Below are 20,942 nucleotides of genomic sequence, written 5' to 3'. Positions count from 1 at the left end.
CTTATAGAGTCTTTCATTTTAGGTTATACAAAAGTGATGTGACAGATACTAAGCTGAATCATTTGGTGTATCTAAGGTCTTCTCGTTGTAAGTAATCTTTAGTTGTGTAATATGCATTACTAGTGAAGAAGAATGCCTTTTTAAACAGATGTATTTTAGCATCTTTTTCTTCTCCTTCCTGGGACGTTTTGTAATACAATTTTGCTCTTTGGTAGAACATGCTGTTCCGAGGTTTTCCTTCTTGGTAAATATAAGTCCAAACTGACTTGTTCCATGATGACATATAGAACTATTAGTGAAATACTTAGTAATTTTTTTCTGGATATACTCAAAAGTTTGGTAAAAGTATTCACTTGCTGCACTAAAGATACCAAGGTTTTTAAGCAGCTCGTTACAGTGAGCCTGACTCCTACTTCTGTGTATTATTCTTGGCCTTTTTTCCAAATTGTGTGCATGTTTTGTGCTTTCAGTCCACAGAAAAGAATCCCATAGCTGGAAATGGCCCATACAGGAATAGTATGTCACCACTGGACATAGGCTGATACAGAATGATAATAGGACCCTAAGAGCATAACATGCTGATGATATTCTCTTTTTTCACTATCTTTGCATGTTTTTTCCGTGCTCAGTATTCACCCCCAAAAACTTTGTGTTTGTCACACTTCTGTAGATTAGTCATATACGCTTAATGTGACAGTTGTTTTCCCACTTTATGCCAAAGTGGGTACTGTTTCTTTTCTTTATATTTGATGTTAATTCATTACCTGCTGCCCAATAATAAACATCCTTGTTGTTTTCATTTGCTTTCTCTAATAAGAGTTCTGGTGTTTCATCAGTGACTGATTTTTGCTGTCATCAGAAAAGACAACTTTTCCCCCCTGAATTATACTGTCTGGAATGTCATTGATACGTATTAAAAACAGAATTGGATCCAATACACTGCCATGAGGAACACCTGTCTGTGTGTGTGTGTGTGTGTGTGTGTGTGTGTGTGTGTGTGTGTGTGTGTGTGTGTATGCTTCTTGTCTGACAATTGTTTTTCTATAAATTTAGCAGCAGAAGGTGTGTGAACACACTATACCTTTTGAACACTGTTTTCCAGGCAACTTTCATAACTGATTCAATTATTTTTGAGAATGTAGAAACTGATCTGTAGTTTTCAATACTTTCAGCAATACTGTCCTTTTGTAAGGACAGACTTCATACTTTAGGTATTCAGTAAAAATAACTGAACTAAAGTACTCTAATATTATGTTTATTAATGGGTCTTGTATGCTGTCCATGCAACGTTGAAAACAGAGACTGGAACCTCATCTATGGCTGCTGACTTCTCATTTTTAATTTCTGTATTACTTTCCTTTCTTCAAGCTCTGTTGTGGAAAACATTATTGTGTTGCTGTGAATGTCATATTGGGTGCTACATGTGTTTTAGGAAGATTTGATTGCAACTCCTTCTCAATACTATATAAATAGTCATTACAAAATTTGCAAAGCATTAAGGATTTTCTGTTATCCTATCCCCATTATAGTTATGTATACCTTTTCCAGTTTAGTGTTTTATGTCATTTCACCTTACTGTGCTTTTATTTTTTGCATTTTATTTTATTTTGTCATTTAATGACTTTTTGGCAGCAAGCGCAATCCTCCTGCATATTTTTTTTATATCTGTGATAGTAATCTAGGAATTGTGGATTATGTCATGCTTTTGTAAAGAACCAAGAAATTTAAATGTTTGGGACACTATTCTAATACCCACAGCTGACCATCTATTTTCCTTAGGTGCTGCTGGTGAAGCGACTAGTTTTGGAAATATCTCCTCAAATGTTAATTTGAACAATGTGCAGAATTTAGAAAACTGAGCATATACATTATTTTCCATATAGCCCTCACCCCACCTTTGAATTGCCAATGTCCTAGAAAAAACAGGTATGTAATGTGTCAAGATTATTCTTTTGGAGATTAGTTGTGTACAGATTTTTATCCAGCATGTCTTTAGCTTTATCATCTGACTGTATACCCCCAAGGAGGCTCTCCGCTCTTTGGAAGGTTGTGATTGGCTACTACGGTGCCCCAGCCTTTGCAGCATCTTTTTCCTTCATGCTGCATGCCTATCTTCTTGCTATTATTTTTCTCCTCCATTGGGGTATATGTCTGGGATAATATTGGAAATGTGTTCTGAATTTTCAGTGGCCGCTATAAGAACAGTCTCTCCACTGTTTTTCGTCCTCCCTCCCTTTTTTCCCCCTTCTCCAATCCTTCCTCCATTTTGGTGTTTGAGGTTTCTCTTTTTCTTCTTCCTCCCTGTGTGCTCCTGAAGCCCAGGCCACATGTGACGCATAACAGGTGACTGGGTAATGCTTAATTCCCAGTCCCAGGTTGACAGTTGGGGTTCACATGTACCCCCTGGTACAGACGATGCCCAGGAAAGGACATTGGCTGAGCTGCTACCTTCCCAAATTGCCGATTAGTCCCTTTGTCAGGCCTAAGACGGTGCGCCCCCTTCTGAGGGGATGGGGGTCTCCCAGTTAGAAGGGGCACACCATCAAAGAATGCTGGCAATCATATGGGGTTTTCTTGCAATGAAATGATCGTCATCTTCACATTCAACATCTACCAAATGTAAAAGGAATTAGCCTAACGAGTACTCCCAGCTGCACCACAGTTCCTCATCATTTCACATGCTGAAGACAGTCAGTTCTTTGCTGCGGTACATCCCTATATTATTCAGAAATGTGTTGATAGAATTGCTGGCCCTGTGAAATCCTGCTCTCATTTACAAAATGGCACTTTGCTTTTGGAGATTACTTCTGATTCTCAAGCACAACAACTGCTTGCAGCTTCACTCCCCCATGGCCATCCTCTTCATGTTGAGGCCCATCAAACACTGAATTCTTCCCATTGTATTATTTACACTAGGCTGCCCGATGTATTATTTACACTAGGCTGCCCGATAGTCTGATCGAGGCAGATACCCAAACGTACCCCTCTGATCAGAGTGTCATTGCAGTACATCGGGTGACCAAAAAGGTAGATGCATCCTTAGTGCCCACACACTCTTTTTCTCACTTTTGTTAGAGTGGTGCTTCCGTCAAAGATCAAAGCAGGCTATGAAGTTATCACAGTCCGACCATACATTATGAACCTGATGCAATGCTACCAGTGTCACCATTTCAACCACATCAAATGTCCTGTCGACACCCGGCCAAATGTGTAACCTGTGGTAGGGATGCTCATGAGGGCAATAGTCGACCTCCTTCTCCCTACTGTATCAACTGCGATGGTAATCATGTCGCCTCGTCCCGTGATTGTCCCATGTCCCATGTTTCTCTTTATCCAGGAGATCTAGGTGAAGGAAAAAGGGCCATACCCAGTCACTCGCAAGTTGTTGGCCAGTCAGAAACCATGCATTCTACCATCCAGCACCTACAGTAGTGTTCTTGTTACATCTCGCTCCATGTAGGACATGACCAAGCAGACATGTGACCTCAAATTCAGCACCATGGTTGTAAAATTGCCCAATGTCATGGTAGCATCCCTGACTCCTCCTCCAGGTGTGCAACAAGCCACCAAACTTTCATCTCACTGGGCGAAGTCACCTGTTACACAACCAGCAGGCCAGAAAGGGCAGAAGGAATACTCCCATGAAGACTTCCTACGTCCCTCCAGCCAACAAACATCTGAGTCTTCCCATGCCAAATGTAAAGACTCCAAGAAGTCAAGCAAAGGCAAACAGTCTTCTCCTTCACTGACTCAGAGATCTACTTCAACGGTGTTGCCATGTGATACCCTCATCTGGCCGGCCTCCATGTCACCGGTGTGCACCTCAACCATTTTTCTGCCCTTGACTCTACAGACTAACAGAAGGAGAATGCCTTTGTTGATCTCATGGAGCAGGATCCTCCAGCCTCTGTGCCCTATAGGAATGAGTCTTCAAAGGCAGCCGCTGAGGTGACACTGCCTCATTTTTCCCTCCTTCCCTTTCATCATTATGACTCTCCTCCAATGGAATGGTTGTAGCCTTCAGTCCGACAAAGACGACTTATGGCTGCTCTTAGATCACAGTATCTGCTTGTTCTCTGCCTCCAGGAAACAAAATTGTGTCCTCATGACCGCTTCGAGCTCTCGCATTTCTTCCCAGTCCGCTTTGACCTTCCTCCCGAGGAGGGTATTCCATCTCATGGGGGGAGACATGCTGCTCATCGGAGATGATGTTCATAGTCAACCAATCTCCCTGACTACCCGGCTTCAAGCTGTTGTAGTCCACATTTTCCTTCCTCACTTGATCTTTCCCCTTTGTACTGGATCTCCATTGTTTGATGTCACCAGGATAGATTTCCTCCAGCTTATTGGGCAACTCCCTCACTCCTTTCGGTTCGGTGACTTCAATGCACACCATCCCTTTTGGAATTCTCCCAGAACCTGTCAGAAAAGTGCCCTCTTGGCTGACCTTCTCAATTAACTGAACCTCATCTGCCTTAACACAGGAGCACCCATGTTCCTATTCGGGCCTCTCCTGCACTGCCCAGCTTGCCCATTATCTCGAGTGGTCCATTCTCTCTAACAAATATCGAGCGACCATTTCCAGTGTGCTATCGGATTGCTAACTCCTACCGCACCTACATGCACATCCAAATGACAGTTTTCTAGGGCTGGCTGGAGGCTTTACTACTCCATGGAGACTACCAACGAATACCACTCCCCCAGTTGTGAGGACCAGGCAGAATATCTTACGAACATTACCCTTACTGTTGCAGAATGTTTCATTCCTCGTAATTCCTCTCTGCCGCTCCGTGTCCCGGCCCCTTGCCTTCCTCCATCGGAATGAGTGGAGGGGGCTTGGGTGATACCTTTCTCTTCTCAGAATGATGAGTGCTACCATGCCACCTTTACATAGATCATGCTCTCACTTCATCCTGATCCTCCATCCCAGGGCCGGACAGTTTTCACATTCAGATAATGCAGAACCTTTCTCTTGTGGGCAAGCACTTTCTCCTTCATATGTACAATCGCATCTGGGCAGAGGGCACATTTTTCAGATGATGGCGTGAAGCCACTGTAACACACATACATAAGCCTGGCAGGGACAAACACCTTCCTTCTAGTTACTGCCCCATGTCTCTCACCAGCTGTGTTTGCAAGGTGATGGAATGTATGATTCTTGCCTGGCTGGTATGGTGACTAGAGCGTCACAATTTACTAACCACTGCACAGTGTGGATTTTGAGCACGCCGTTTAGTGATTGACCATCTCATCACTTTGTCAACCCCTGTCATGAATGGTTTTCTGCGGAAATACCAGACTGTAGCCATGTTCTTCGATTTGGAGAAAGCCTACGACACCTGCTGGAGGACTGGTATCCTCTGTACTCTCTGCACGTAGGGCTTCCATGGCCACATGCCCAGTTTCGTTCAGGAATTTTTAAAAGACCGAGTTTTCAAGGTAAGGTGGGTTCTGCCTTGTTTGACATCTTCATCCAGGAAAATGTGCCTCAGGGTTCCGTCCTGAGCGTCGCCCTCTTTGCTATTGCCATTAACCCTATAATGGCCTGTCTGCCACTGGGCATCTCTGGCTCCATTTTCATTGATGATTTAGCGATCTATTGCAGTTCTCCACATACTTGTCTCCTTGAGCTGCATCTTCAGCGATATATTGATCATCCTTACTCATGGAGCATTCAACAGTGGCTTTTGCTTTTCCACTGACAAAACCATTTGTATGAATTTTTGGTGGCACAATTGGTTTCTTCCACCGTCTTTACATCTTGGACCTGTTGCTCCTCCATTCGTTGAAACTAAATTCCTGGGGCTCATGGTCGATAGCAAGCTTTCTTGGTCTTCCCACGTGTCTTACCTGGCTGCCCACTGTACATGGTCCCTCATTGTCCTCTGTGTCCTCAGCTGTACTTCCTGGGGAATGGATTGGGCCACTCTCCTCTGTTTGTATCAGTCCCTTATCCATTTGAAACTAGACTGTGGGTGTTTCATTTATGCATCTGCATGTCCGTCCCTCTTACACCGTTTCAATACTATCCACCATCGTGGCATTCATTTGACCACTGGCGCCTTTTACACTAGCCCAGTTGAGAGTCTGTATGCCAAAGCTGATGAACTACCGCTATCATACCACCGTGACTTTCTTTTCGGCAGATATGCATGTCGTTTATCTGCCATGCCTGGCCACTCATCCTATGCCTCCTTCTTCAGTGACTCCTTTGATCACCAATATGGGGCATGTCCCTCTTCTCTGTTACCTCCTGGAGTTCAATTTCAGCTCTTGTTCCAGCAGCTTGACTTCATGCTACCTGCCACTTTCCCGATGGGTGTGACCCCTCGGCTTCATGCGGCAGCCCGTTTTCACCTTGGCCTTCACTCACTTTCTAAAGACACTACGCCAGGCTCAATCTATCACCGTAACTTTCACAACCTTCGCACAGAACTTTGTGATAGTACCTTTGTGCACACTCATGGCTCTTGGACGAACTTTGGTGTCGGGTGTGTCTTCATCATTGACACTAAAATTTTTCAGTATTGACTTCCAGAGCACTGCTCAGTATTTACAGCAGAACTCTTCACCCTGTGTCAGGTGACACAGTACATCTGGAGACATGAGATCTTCAATTGTGTCATCTGCTCCGACTCTCAGTGCTATTCAGAGCCTCAGTATACCATACACTGTTCCTCCTTTAATGCAAGGGGTCCAGGAAAACTGTCACTCTTGATGAAGCTGCTGTGATGTTATTGTGGGTACCGGTTCACATTGTTCTGACAGAAAATGAGCCTGCTGACACTGTTGCGAAGGCTGCAGTCCTCATACCTCTGCCCGCTAGTTCTTTCATTCCCTCCCATGATCTGTGTGTTGCCATCTGTCAGCAGGTGGTGTCACTTTGCCATCATCCCTGATCCTCCCTTCATGGGAACAAGCTCCAGGAAATTAATCCTCTCCCATTCGCTTCAATGATCTCCTCTTAGCCCTCTTGCCACGAGGAGATCATTTTAGCCAGGTTGCATATTAGACACTGTCTTTTTAGCCATCACCATTTGTTAAGTGGTGCTACCCCACCACTATGTGCTCAATGCCCTCAACCTGTGACTGTTTGCAATTTTCTGATGGATTGCCTCTTTTTTAACACTTACGTTCTCATGTTTGCCATCAGAGTTATCGGCTGTTTTGGCAAATGACATGCAGGCTGTTGGCTGTGTTTTACTTTCTATCTGTCATAGCAGTATAGTGAAGGACATATAATCCCTAGTTCAGGACACCGTTTCTCTAGGACGTATTTTATCGACCTTCCTCCGAGTGCCTGTTTTTGGCTGTCTTTCCTTCTGTCAGTTGGGCGTAGTGTGTAGTTGTTCTGAACTCCTCTCTCTAGTTTTTGCAGACAAAGATAAAATAAAAACAATTTGACAGTAATTATCGGAAAGGCCAAGATCTCGCACAAATACTTCACAATTTTCCCTGTTGGTATCTGTAAGCACATGGTCTAAGACTGATGCTGCTGAACTTTTTGATACACTCATTTGTTCCACAAGATGTGCTCAAAGTATTTAGGAAGTTGGTACTAATTTCATCATCAATACCTGTGTTAATATAGATGTCTCCACATCTCATAATGTTAATTTTGATGGCTGCTGCCCCTTCCAGGACTTGAGTTGATTTATTGACGAAAGTGTGCTCATTACCACTATGTGAGCGGTACACACACTATCTCCTTATGAATGTCTAACTTCATTAATTTTACTGGTTGCCAGTTCAAAATATTAATCTACACTAATTGTGATCATATCATTTCCAGCTTGAAAATGTGTGCCACCTATGATACAAACACACAATCCTGTACCTACCCTTCAAAGCAGTTATACAGTAGCAACTTCGACATTCATATGACTATAGCACTAGATGCTGTATTTCATTGTGTCTATACAAGTGTTCTGCAATGCATATCACCAAGATTTTTGAAGAATTTCGAAGTCTGTAATTCAACTTCAAGCTGGTGTACTGTATTTTCAATAGAGTGCATGTTTTGATTAATAACAGATAATTCTGAGCAAATTTCTGTGGTGTTTGTGCACTCCATTGTGGTACTTTCTGTCTTTCGTATACCATTGAAGAAATCTCCCAAATGATTGAGATAGTCTTAAGGCTGAGAGACTGTTGTAATAATTTATCCTAAAAATAACTTAATCCTCCATCCCATGACAAGAGGTATTTGACCATGTGATGCCCACAACCTCCTGCTATGCTCTCACTAATAACTCCACCAACCTTCCTTTCACAGTCCTGTCGAGGTGCAGACTGTGCCTAGTGTAGTCACACCTCTCAATAGTCCCCATCAGCACCAGTGCAATGTGCACCCAATAGCCAGTCATCAGCACCCTCTCAAGTATCACATTAACTTGTCATATGGCATGCTAAGATGAGGCTGATCATGCTGTTGGTACAGCTCAACTATCTCACATTGGTTCTACCAGTTAGGAAAGCTATCTTACTCAGTTACAGATCCTGTCCGTATCCAAGCTGCACCCTGCCTGTTCATTATCACTACTTGATAATCTCTCTTGAAATTCTTACAAAAAATCTTAACTCTCAATTTCCTGATTCATCTTGGCACTGAGCTTGAAAAAGCTCCCCTAATTTCTCCTGTAATTGGTGACTACACTTCTGTTACATAGCATCAGTGCTCTCTTCTTCCACACATTTGTGGTTTTCCTATCTTTACTACTCAAGGGCAGAGTCTGCAGCACAGTACCTACTTCTACCAGGCCCCTCTCCCCTTACCTCAGCCAGCTACCTGTTCCTGGTAGACACAACAAAACTGTGAGAGCATGCCTTCCTCCTGCTAGCCTTCCTGCCAACAGCTAATTTCCGAACATCTCTGTCACCACAGCTTTCCTTCATCCTCACTAGCTCTCTCTTAGCTTCATCCAAATGTGTATAAAGTGCATGGATCTTCCTTTCCTGCTCCTCTATTGACCTATTCCAGCTGCATATTTTGCAGTTCCAAGAGAGGGCATCACTGACCTCCACAGAGCTCTCCCCGGTATACTTCCAGACCCCCTCCAACCCCACCTCTGTGAAAGCATTTTATTACTATTTGTACAACTTACACAGTTCCTATTCATAGTCAAAAAAAGTATCTATAGCAAAGGGAAAAACTCTGAATATGTGAAACTAAAAGAATATTCTGTGGTGTATTTAGTCCCTTTCACTATAAAAGAATGTAACAACCAGTAATGTGTGGAGTTAACTACAAGCCTCAGTTTAATTATGTCAGACATATGTAAATGAAATGTTAGTCAGAATTTGCACCTAACAGAAATTCACAATAACACAAGTTAATTCCTAAACGTATTGTAGAGATACCAAATCTTCACTTTTGTGACAATCAAGAGATGCTATTGTAGGTATTCACAGCAAAAGGTATTATAAAAGTACACAAGGATGCGCATGGTTCACTTCGTGAGTTCAGTACACAAACAAAAGTTAGAACAGATAATGACAATCATAAATTCAGTTTACACATAAACTTTCACTATAATAACCATGAAATATACTGAAAAGGTTATCAAAATGTGAAACAGACAAAAATCAGGTAAAAACAAGACGAAAACTTATGTTTCAGCAAATATTAAAAACAGGCTTGTCACTCAAGTGCTATCTAGCCAAACTTGCTGCTCTTGAAAACAAAATGTCGAAGGAAATTTGTCTACAGACTGAGACCCATGCAGTGAAGTTGTGTCATGATGTAGTATAACATTATCAGGCTGCAGTGACACACTCTGTATCCAGAGTCTGGTCTCTGCAGCTGTCCTGTGAGGCCAAAGTTCCTGCCTTAACACAAATAAGATATCTCCTAAAGACATATTTTTCATGTATGTTTGATGGATGATAATTGGACCTAGCTTCCTACCATACCACAGCAATATGCTGTCACATTGTGATATAAACTTTAAGCCATCATAGTAATGTGCTGTCACTTTGTGATATAAACTGTGAGCCATCATTGACAAGCACAGTAGTCATTACAGCACACAAATTTCATTACAGCACACAAATTGGGATGTTTAATGTAAGAGCTCACTTAGGTGACAAGTAGTATCCTGCAAACACATAGTTAATTGTCTTATATAATACTGTAGTGCAGGGGTGGGCAGGAATCCTGCACGTGTGCGGTGCACTTGCTCGTGTGCAGTTAATGGGTGTTCTGCATGCACACAGGAGCAAGCTGACCACCCGCTTCTCTCTCCTCCCCCCCATACCGTCTCTCTGCTCCTTCCTCTGTAATGCGTTTTTATTTCCTGGCTTGCTTTATTGAATGAAGGAATAAGGTTAGTAGCAGTGCTTGAAAGAAATCATGGTTTGAAAGAGTACCTATTACCTATGATACATTTTATTTAATTATCACAGGTGGGGTTTACAATACGGTTAATGTCTGGAACAAAATTTCTACATGCAGACAACGCAAACAGTTATGTAAATTTTCATGAGTGATGTTTGCTCTTAACCGAGACTTATTAATTTTCATAACATAAAAAATCTCTCACAAACCTATGTCGAGCCAAACATTGACAATATCTTCGCGGCTTCACGATGGAGACGAGGAAACAATTGCTGTGGAAAGTCATGATAAAAGTCTATTACACGTATTGCCAAAAGGAATTTGTCTCTCAGTCAAGAAATACATTCCTTTGTCCTTTAAATACTGATTTATTGGTATTCTCAGCTCAAAACATCTTTTGAGTACATTACCGCGGCTAAGCCAGCGGACTTCACTGTGGTATGGTATGTCACCGTACTCTTCCCCAGTTTCAGCTAAATATGTGTGAAACTGCCTATGTGTAAGCCCGTGAGATCTCAAATAATTAACTGCCCGAATAACCACTTGCATGATGTCCCCCAGTTTTGCTGCTTTTGCACTGAGTACTTCTTGGTGCAAAATGCAGTGGATGCTGTACAATGATTCTTTTGTACGCTGTAGCCTTTTTCTTAGCAATCCAACAAATCTCATTTGTTCCCCTTTCATTGCAGGTGCTCCATCTGTTGTCACCGACACCAAATGTTCCCAGTTTAAGCTAGCTGAATCGTTAGCTTCTTCAACGGCTTTTAGAATGTCTGCGCTGGTGGTCGTGCTTTTTAAAGATATCATATCTAAAAAAATCCCCTGTTATGTGCCGAACAGTGTCCACGCCGCAGACATAAATCACTGATTGCGTGGTGTCTGAAATAGCTGTGGATTCATCAAGTGCGATGGAAAATTCAATAAACTCCTGCACTGCACTCCTTAATTGACGGTAAACGTCACCTGCCATGGCACTTATTCGACGACTTACAGTCCGCCGAGAATGAGTGATAGCTTGAAACTGATTTGCATTCAATGGGAAAAGTAAATCAGCAGTGTCTTTGATGCACTCCTTTATAAATTCGCCATCAGCAAATGATTTTCCAGCTATCGCTATATTAAGCGCAATCTTATAACTTGCACGTACCGGTGGGCTATCATTGTTGTCATCCTGAAAAATTGAAAACAGTGCTCCATAAAATGTTAAATCAGTTAGATGAGAGACATGACGAAAGAAGGTCGCAGATCTCTCGTGACAACAGCAACTTACGTCAGATTCATCTAGTATCGTCAGATCGCTCTTCTTAAGCTCAGTAAATTTCCTCAGCCACTCAGAATCCGAAAATAAATAGTACTCGTCCTTGTGAAATGTGTTATATTGGCGCTCAATACCAAACTTCCGCTGACCAGCGAGAATACTGCCACATATTAAAAATTTCGAATTTTCACGTTTTTGCTCAAAGAAAAAATGATTCTCCCACTCATTTTTAAAAGAAAGCAAATCTCCACGTCTCCGTTTCCTTGTTTCACCTTGCATTTTCCGATTCTTGAAATACAACGTTCACTAAGTAGTGGTCGCTTCGCATCAATGTATGCAGCTTAGCCTGGTACTATACTACCGCAACCTGCCGGCTGTCGCCACTGCCCCGGTCGACGATTGCACGCGAGCAGCACACATGCAGCGCTGTGTACTCATGAGCCGAGTGCAACGTTTGCCCGCCCCTGCTGTAGTGTAATCATCTCTGATCAATGCTCAATTAGATCATCCTTGCAGGGAATGCAGACTTCAGCTAGGTCGTGATGCAACAATCTCTCATATGCTGACCTGTGTATGCTGGTAACTGCATGGCCAGCTTATTTCATTAAGATATGCTTATGCCATGTGCCAGAGCATATCCTATGGGAGTCACACTGGAAAACATACTTTACACAAATATCTCTGAATCAGGTCCAAATTCAGTGCAGCCTTCTTCTCGTTGTAATACCCCTTCAGTGTACAATGATACCAGTCCTAGTTTGGTTTGGCTGCACAATGTGGATGTGGTTCGTGACAGGTTCTGAAACAAACATTTTACACCATTATTCTTATTTATCATGGCATTAAATACTATTACACATCGAAATGTACTGGCAGATTAAAACTGTGTGACAAATTAAAACTTTAAATAGGGACCTTTTCTTTTTGTGGACAAGTGCTCTCTGAGAACTCAGCATGACTCAAGAACCACCTCCACAGTTTTGCTTCCACCAGTACCTCATTCCCTACCTTCCAAGCTTCACAGAAGTTCTCCTGCAGAACTTGCAGGACTCCTGGAAGAAAGAGTATTGTGGAGACATGGCCCAGCCCCAATCTGGGGATTGTTTCCAGAATGAATTTTCAGTCTGCTGTGGAGTGTGTGCTCATATCAAACTTCTTGGCAGATTGAAACTGTGTGCACAAGGATAGGTCTTGAGACATGCTTTGGTAGCTCAGTTTGGTAGAGCTCGTGCCTGTGAAAGGTACAAGTCCTGGGTTCGGGTCCGGTTTTGCACACAGTTTTAATCTGCCACGTAGTTTCGTATCAACACACACTCTGCTGCAGAGTGAAAATTCATTCTAGAATCAATCCCCCAGGCTATGACTAAGCCCTGTCTCCACAGTATCCTTTCTTCTGGGAGCATTAGTCCTTCAAGTCTCACAGGGGAACTTCTGAAAAGTTTGGAAGGTCTGAGATGAGGCACTGGCGTAAGTGAAGCTGAGAGACCAGGCTTTGAGTCATACTTGGGTAACTCAGTTGGCAGAGCACTTTCCCACAAAAGGCAAAGGTCTCAAGGTCAAGTCTCTTTCCAATACACAGTTTTAATATGCCAAGAAGTTCAACATCAGGGGACACTCCGCTGCAAAGTGAAAATTTCATTTTGGACTATTACGCGTTGTCTCTACACACTGCCCTATCACTTTAAACAAAATTATTCGTAATTGTGTAAAAGTACTGCACAGTCTCCATAATCCAATCCCAGAGTTGTGATTTGGGTTATATTTAAGTGCAGGTTTTACCATTTCCAACACAGCAGTGATGTCTTGAATGACTCGGTGTATTGAGAGGTTTTCCCATACAACAACAGAGACCCATTTGTTATTTATTTTTTTACACATTTATTACCACAGTTTTATCTCCACATTGGAGCACTTAATCAATCCATGTACACAAAAGTCATCAGAGTATTAGCCTGATATGCTTTTTGGGGCTTGTCTTCTGTTTTCAAAAATGTTTCGAGTTTGGAGTTTGGAAGGTAGGAGAGGAGGTACCGGCTGAATTAAAGCTGTGTGTGTGTGTGGGGGGGGGGGGGGGGGGGGGGGATTTGCAAGTCGTGCTTAGACAGCTCAGCTGGTAGAGCCTGCGAAAGGCAAAGGCCGTGAGTTTGAATCTCAGTCTGGCACACAGTTTTAATCTGAAAGTTTTATGCTTCATTCTTTATGTCCTAGCTGCCATTTCTTCATTAGTAATTGAGTGTTGTTTCCATTCAGATGTTTTTAGTTTGTCTTACATCCCTGATCCAAAGAATTCCCATTTCTTTTCTACCTGATTTGCTACAGTGTTATATCAGACTATTCTATATCATCCTAGACTTCCTTGGAGGAACTGATTGTGGTTTTATTTTTTCAAAAGGTGTTGAATAGTCGTTTTCGCTAGTCTGGTGTTTGATAGTCTTGATATATATGGTAGAAAAAGGCCATTCTCATTTTTTCCATTGTTTTCTCCAACTGACTCATTTTCCTAGCAGATAATTTCATTAGGCAACAATCTCAGTTTTCTGTTGTTTGATGTTTCTAATTAATGATTTTCTGATGGTTCTTCTGTTTACTTTCTGTAGTTTGTCTGTTTTTCTTTTGGTATTGGACATAATGTTTCACTAACACACATTGTTTCATATTTAATTACAAATCCAAACTATTTACTGTTGGTGTTCATCAATAATTTTTTTTTTTTTTTTTTGTAATAAGGTGGACCAGATGATTTGTCGTGGTTGTTTCTCTTCCATTGATTTCTCTCCTATTAATATTTCCCATTGGAATTGCAAGCTACAATTTTGCCAAGAAATTTGAACTTACGTACAACTTTTATTTTTTTATTGTTGTTTAGTCAGATGAAAGGTGCTTTAGTATTGAAGGTTGGCATCATTTATATCTTTTTGAATGAAATTTATAGTTTCCCACTTACCCTGCTATGTTTCTAGTTGTTTATTTTGGAGTTTAGACTCTTCCACATTATTTGCTGATATTGCAAGGTTATCAACAAAAGCATGGCAATTAAGTTTATAAATTTTACCAATCTTCTTGCATGGTGAGCAAATCTTTTTACATTCTCACATGAAAAGCGTCTACGCACAATTAAACAGTATCAGTGAGAGTCCCTCCCCTTATCACTCCAGTATGGAACATAAATGGATTGAACAAATCACCTCTAAATTTAACTCTTGATTTAGTATACTTGAGGGTGATTCCTGTGAGGTAGGTGAGATTTTATGTATACACATGTTCTTTAAGTGTTTCCAGCAATGACTCCTATTGGACACTGTCATAAATTTTTTCAGAATCAAGAAAAGTGATGATTAGGCACTTGTTTTTAACTCGTCAGTATTTAATGATACACTTAACACTTATTATTTGGTTTGGACAAGTTTGTGGTCAAGTTGTTCCTAAGTTCTTGTGTGAGTAATCTATACTACTATACAGAGACAAGCTGTCTAACGTTGTTATCAAAATTTCTTGAAAATAATTTGGTCAATTCAGTTCAGGTTTTTACACAATACTCTAATAAAAAAACGTGCGTGCGCGCGCGCGCGCGCGCGCGCGCGCGCACACACACACACACACATACACACACACACACACACAAGCAAACAAGTGTGCATGCACTGATCAGCTAGAACATTATGACCACCTACCTATTAGCCAGTATGTACTCCTTTCGCACAAACAATAGCAGTAACACATCGTGGCATGCAAGCAATGAGGCCTTGTTAGGTCACTGGAGGGAGTTGGCACCACATCTGCGCGGGCACACACACACACACACACACACACACACACACACACAACCTAATTGCCATAAATTGTGGGGAGGGGGCAATCAGCTCTGACATCATGTTCAATCACTTGCCAGGTGTGTTTGATCAGGTAATATCTGGTGAGTTGGAGGGCGGGGTGGGGCAGCATATCAGTTGGAACTTGCCACTGTGTTCCTCAGACCAATCCATCACACTCCTGGCCTTGTGACATGGCGCATTAGCTTGTTGAAAAATGCCACTGCAATTGGGAAACGTGATCATCATGAAGGGGTGTACATGGTCTGCAACTGGTGTACAATATTCCTTGGCCATCATGGTGCCTTGCACAAGTTCCACTGGACCCCCTGTATGTCCACGTGAATGTTCCCCAGAGCATAATGGCACCACGACCAGCTTGTCACTGTCTCACAGTACAAGTGTCAAGGAGCTGTTCCCCTGGAAGACGGTGGAGTCACACCCTCCCGTCAGCATGATGAAGAAGGTATCGGGATTCATCAGACCATGCAACACTCATTCCTGCATAGTTGCCGATTTCATGGTGTTAACATTGGCACATGCAGGGCTCGTCAGCTGCGGAGGCCTATTGTTAGGATTATCGGATGCAATGTGTGTTCAGACACACTTGTACTCTGCTGAGCATTAGTTGGATGTTTTTTCTGCTAGAGTTCACCGTGTGTCCTGTTTTATCAGTCGGCCCAGCCTATGATGTCTGACATCTGTAATGAGGGGTGGACCAAGGTTGAACTTACTTAATTTGTGAAGCTCTTTTGGAATTGTAACGATCTGTTTGTCTGTACATGTACATTACATCCACCAATTTCTGTCCCATGTGGATAATTCCTTTGTAGTGTGTAGTGTTCTCCCCCACCCCACCCCCCTCCCCCTCCCCAATGTATACAAATATGAAATGGGGGAAACATTGTTAGCAAAATTCCAGAATAGTTCCTGACCAATTTACTTCAAAATTTTACATGACACTCCAGTAAACATTTGAATGGACATAGGGTCTGTATTTTTTAGCAAGAATCCCAAAAAGTTCATGATTGTTTTAGTCCAAGTTTTTCCATGATACTCTAATACATATTTTTCAGGAACAAAAATGCTGTGCTGTCTGTGAAAATGTGCGAGTTCTTTTCTTTCTCACAGACAGTTTTAACTTCAATAGCAGAGCATTTAAATCATTAGACAAATCAGTTCTCTCATATAAATTCTTTCTCCTTATGTATAATTTTCGACAATTGTATACACAGGAATGTGCTGTTTTGTTTTCTTCCTTGCAGTTAGTTTTAACAGAAAAGAGAAAAAATTGTATTTATGGCTAACTTAGTAATCCTACACATTAGCAGCTTGAACAGCTACTAGCCTCACAGATCCAGCAGCCAGAGAGATATGTCATATGCCATATACCAGTATTCCTGATTTACTGATTCATTTTAAACTACTTCAGTTCCCAGTCAAAGATTTAATTTGCAGTAACAAAGAACAAGGATCAGGATCAGAGAGGAGGAGGAGGAGGAAAATGAGATGGACAGAGAAGAAAAGAGGAGGGGAGGGCAGAGGCAAGAAATGGACATAGAGAGGAGGAAGGAGAAAGTGGACAGTGAGAAGGGAGATGATGAGATGGAGAGAGAGGGTGAGAGACAGGGCCGGGGGGGTGGGGGTGGGGGGTGCTGGGAGGAGGAGATGAACAGCGGTAGGAGGGAGAAAGAAGAAGATTAGGACATATATCGAATTCCCATGCATATTTAGCAATTGCAAAGCACCACTGGATTCAATAATTTTGGATAAAATCATATTTGCAACACAGCATCAAGTCGGAATATCCCTTGATAATTAGTCAGATCTGATCTGTCACTTACTTTGTGTAATGGGTGGATTATCACTGCATCCAATTCCTCATGCATTTTTTCAATATTCTAGATATAGATAATAGGCTTTACAAATGGTGAAGGGTTTGATAATTGGCATATTTTCCATAACACTGCAGCTACTTGATTCTTTTCTTCCACTCTGTATTTGTTGACCAAGCTAATCACAGTGGCCACTTTGTTGTAACTTGGAAGTGTCACCTTTGGTAGTAATGTTTGTCTGCTTTAGATCTCCATTCTTTTGTAAACTTTTTAAGGTATTCTGCCCAGATTTTGTATTATCTGCCATTTCCCCATTTTGTTTCTCACCATAAGCTTCGATGGATTATTTCGTGACTTCGTGACATGCTCTTCTAGTGCAACAGCCATTTATTACACTCGCATAAGTACATTGTAACATGAAACAAATGCCAATAGGCTCACAGTAAAATAAAATAATTGTTCTGAGCTGCAAGATAATTAAAGAACTCTCACAACTAATTCAGTGTGCACACAGCTTAAAGTGAGTACATGCCAGTTGCCATATAATAAAATAGATTTGGTGATAGTTACTTCCCTTGGCTATATAAATGTAGGAGGCCGTAGGTACTGAGGCACAACTTCACTTTGCCAATCTCACTTTCAGGGTTATTTAACTTGTACAACAGTAAGAGCAGTCTGCTCCATTATTTGGCAGGGGGTGGAAATATACTCTCAGTGGCTAGAAGAGAACACAGCGTCAGCTGGTCACACATGATCAATCAGCCATTGGGGCTATGTTTTCCTTCCTGGTAGTGCCCTCCCGAAATGCAGACATAATGTCACTTATCAATAGCTTCAATCTTGGATTAGTACATCTGGCAGGATCGTTTAAATGTTTTGTAATACTCCATTGTCTTATGCTGCCTGAAAGTTCACTTGTCATCTAGCCTTAGTTCTTCTCTGAATTATTTGTATTTCTGTTGTTGGCAATTTATCTTTATATGTTGTTTAAATTTCTTTATCTACTAGGCATGTTTCTTCCTCTATTTAATAGTATCAGTTTCAACTGTGGCGTTAAACTTGTTAATCATCATCTGGTGCTGGTCAAGTAGGTATATTTTGTACCTCTCTGTGTATACTTTATTTTTTATTAAATAACTGGTGTGAAAATTCTTATTCCTATTGGCTTGGGAAGAATTATGTTTCCTTTTTGCTGTTAACTTAATTTTCATTTCTCATGTAGAATGACCTAAGTCAGTGTCAACCACTTATAGGAATTTGACATTATAAATTTCCTTGTAGGTTTTGCCCATGGCAGCATGATCAGTTTGGAACTTTCCTAACTTTATATTATTACATTTACTGGTGATTATTTTAAGTGGTTGCCTGATAAATCTGGTAATTTCAAGGATAAAGTCCATTAATCATTGACCATTCTTCTTTGTCAGTTTATAAGTTGGTCGTTTTCCTACCTATGTGTGACCACCTTTCTTATCCTATTCTCACACCAAAATCTTCTAGAAACATTTTTATTTGTACATTAGCTCTATTTAATTTCATTTGATTGAGCTCTTCTCAGTTTTTCCCCATTTCTCCTGTATATTTGTTTTTATCCCTTGTTGGTGCTTACACATTTATGAAAACATGAAGGTTTTATTCTCTACTTTAGTTGTGAAGATTGCTGTCCTTGAAGAGTTCAAGAAGTAATCCTCTGTCAAGTCTGGTATGTTATTATGGACTGATAACCCCCACTGCATTGAGGGACATTCTGTGTTACTCTTTCTCCCTGAAGGTCCTTTGTAAAGAGAATATACCTGTGATTCAAGTTGGTCCTGATCTGTATTGTGAAGTTCTTGAAGAGCTGTTATTAAGCTGTTGTGTTGATCCAGTACATCTGTAAAATGCTTCAAATTGCCAAGTTTCACTAGTGGTTGTCACAAAGCTTAAAATTTACTGGTTTGTTGAATTTAAGTTATTCTTAGTCTGCCTATTATCTATTGAGCTAACCAAGTGCTCCGACTTGCCTTTTTATTCTTTTATACATGTGGTCTTCATTGTATTTCTTTATTCAATTTTGTAAAAAAGATTTTCTGTTGCCCCCAGTATTTCTTCTTCCTTTTGGATCTCAATCTTTTTTCATCTGAAATAACCAGTCCTATTGACAGTCTGTTGGTCTTGGTTTATAAACTGGTTTGTTTGTCTGGGAGTTTCTTGATTCAGTTCGTGCAAAGCTCTTTGCCACTGAACAAGATCTCTGGGCCTTATACATGCTGTGAGCACAAGTAAAGTTATTTGGATCTTGTGTTAAAATAAGAAATGCGATTGCTGTAATTTTAGTCTGTCAGCTTACTTGGAAGAAGATTGAAAGATATATATCTGAAATATCAGTTAAGTTTCTATGGCTGCATACCCAAAATCTAGTGGATCAAATTTAAACTTGTTTGTAACTGTTCTTCTATAATGATTTTTTAAAGAAGTAATGGGTAAAATAATTCCTGGCTGTTGTAGGGGCAAAGAAATGGTTACATTTTTTAATTACCCACTTTTTGCTGAAGTCCAATGTTCATTTATTACATATAACTCACATCATTTAATACTGTTTGTAATGTATACCTCAATTACTTCAGCTAAGAGATTCACTAGGTGGAACTTTATTGGTCACCACAAGCACTTGTTCATTGTGTGATGAGAACTGAATCAAACCATTTTGCAGAATCTCCTGTGACACTATAACATTTTTAATTACTTAAAAGAAAGTTATTTACGCACTGAAATGCCTTTCATGGATCAAAGGATACTCCAGCAACCTATAATTTAGTATTGAATGAACTAAGTACTTCTCACTATATATGTTTGTAACCTCAGTATGAGAAATCTTTATAAATCCAAACTGCAACTGTGGCAATATGTTGTTTATAGTGTTTGTTTAGTTTCTAGTAGTCCATCTGACAAAATTTTGTGTTCTATTATTTACAAAAGAAGTGTAGTTACATAACAAAAATGTGATTGAGTGACACTGTTTCATACTCTCCATAGTTTTAACTACTGTTCATTACTTTGAATCATCCACTATTGTTATATTCATTAAATGTGATTTTCTTCTTGTGTGTTTCAGAACATATCAGGAATTCGCCTCACAGACATTTTTCTAAAAAGGACATATGATTATGATGAGCTGGCACAAGTATTTGTTACACAGAAATCGAACTGAATAATACAGAAATGATAGATAAAACAAAATTCTTGAAATTCTGTCTAAATGAATAATTATTTAAAATACTTTTCACTGTAAATAATGGGAAATATATTTGATCTGCCAGATCTATTATTTTTTTATTTTATGCACACACACACACACACACACACACACACACACACACACACACACACCAAAAAAATTCTGCATCATCTCGGTTCTGAGAGTTCTGGAACATGTACAGAAAATTGGAATAGAGATCAACATAAACATCATTCCCGCCCTTTTTATAGTTCATGAAAACCACACATTGCATGTTGCACCACCATACAGCTAGACCTTTAGAGGTAGTGGTCCAGATCGATGTACCTCTAATACCCAGTACCACGTCCTCTTGCATTGATGCATGCCTGTATTCATCGTGGCATACTATCCACAAGTTCATCAAGGCACTGTTGGTCCAGATTGTCCTACTTCTCAACAGCGATTCAGTGTAGATACCTCAGAGGGGCTGGTGGGTCACGTCAGG

General features: G+C 40.8%; 1 protein-coding gene across 2 annotated transcripts in view; it reads left to right on the top strand.

Moving 5' to 3' along the window:
* The window catches only part of LOC124615357 (trafficking protein particle complex subunit 13), a 218,862-nt gene extending 198,324 nt beyond the window's left edge, over window positions 1–20,538 (top strand). For both annotated transcript variants that reach the window (XM_047143171.1, XM_047143172.1), the window contains one exon: window positions 20,333–20,538. In XM_047143171.1, coding sequence (XP_046999127.1) covers window positions 20,333–20,428 — 96 coding nt within the window. In that variant the 3' untranslated portion in view covers window positions 20,429–20,538. The remainder of the gene's footprint in view (window positions 1–20,332) is intronic.
* Window positions 20,539–20,942: the final 404 nt, after the last annotated feature.

Source organism: Schistocerca americana, chromosome 5 (assembly GCF_021461395.2).
Source record: "Schistocerca americana isolate TAMUIC-IGC-003095 chromosome 5, iqSchAmer2.1, whole genome shotgun sequence".
Lineage (NCBI taxonomy): Eukaryota > Metazoa > Arthropoda > Insecta > Orthoptera > Acrididae > Schistocerca > Schistocerca americana.
Note: the sequence above shows the minus strand (reverse complement) of the source record. Positions and strands in the feature narration are given on the sequence as shown.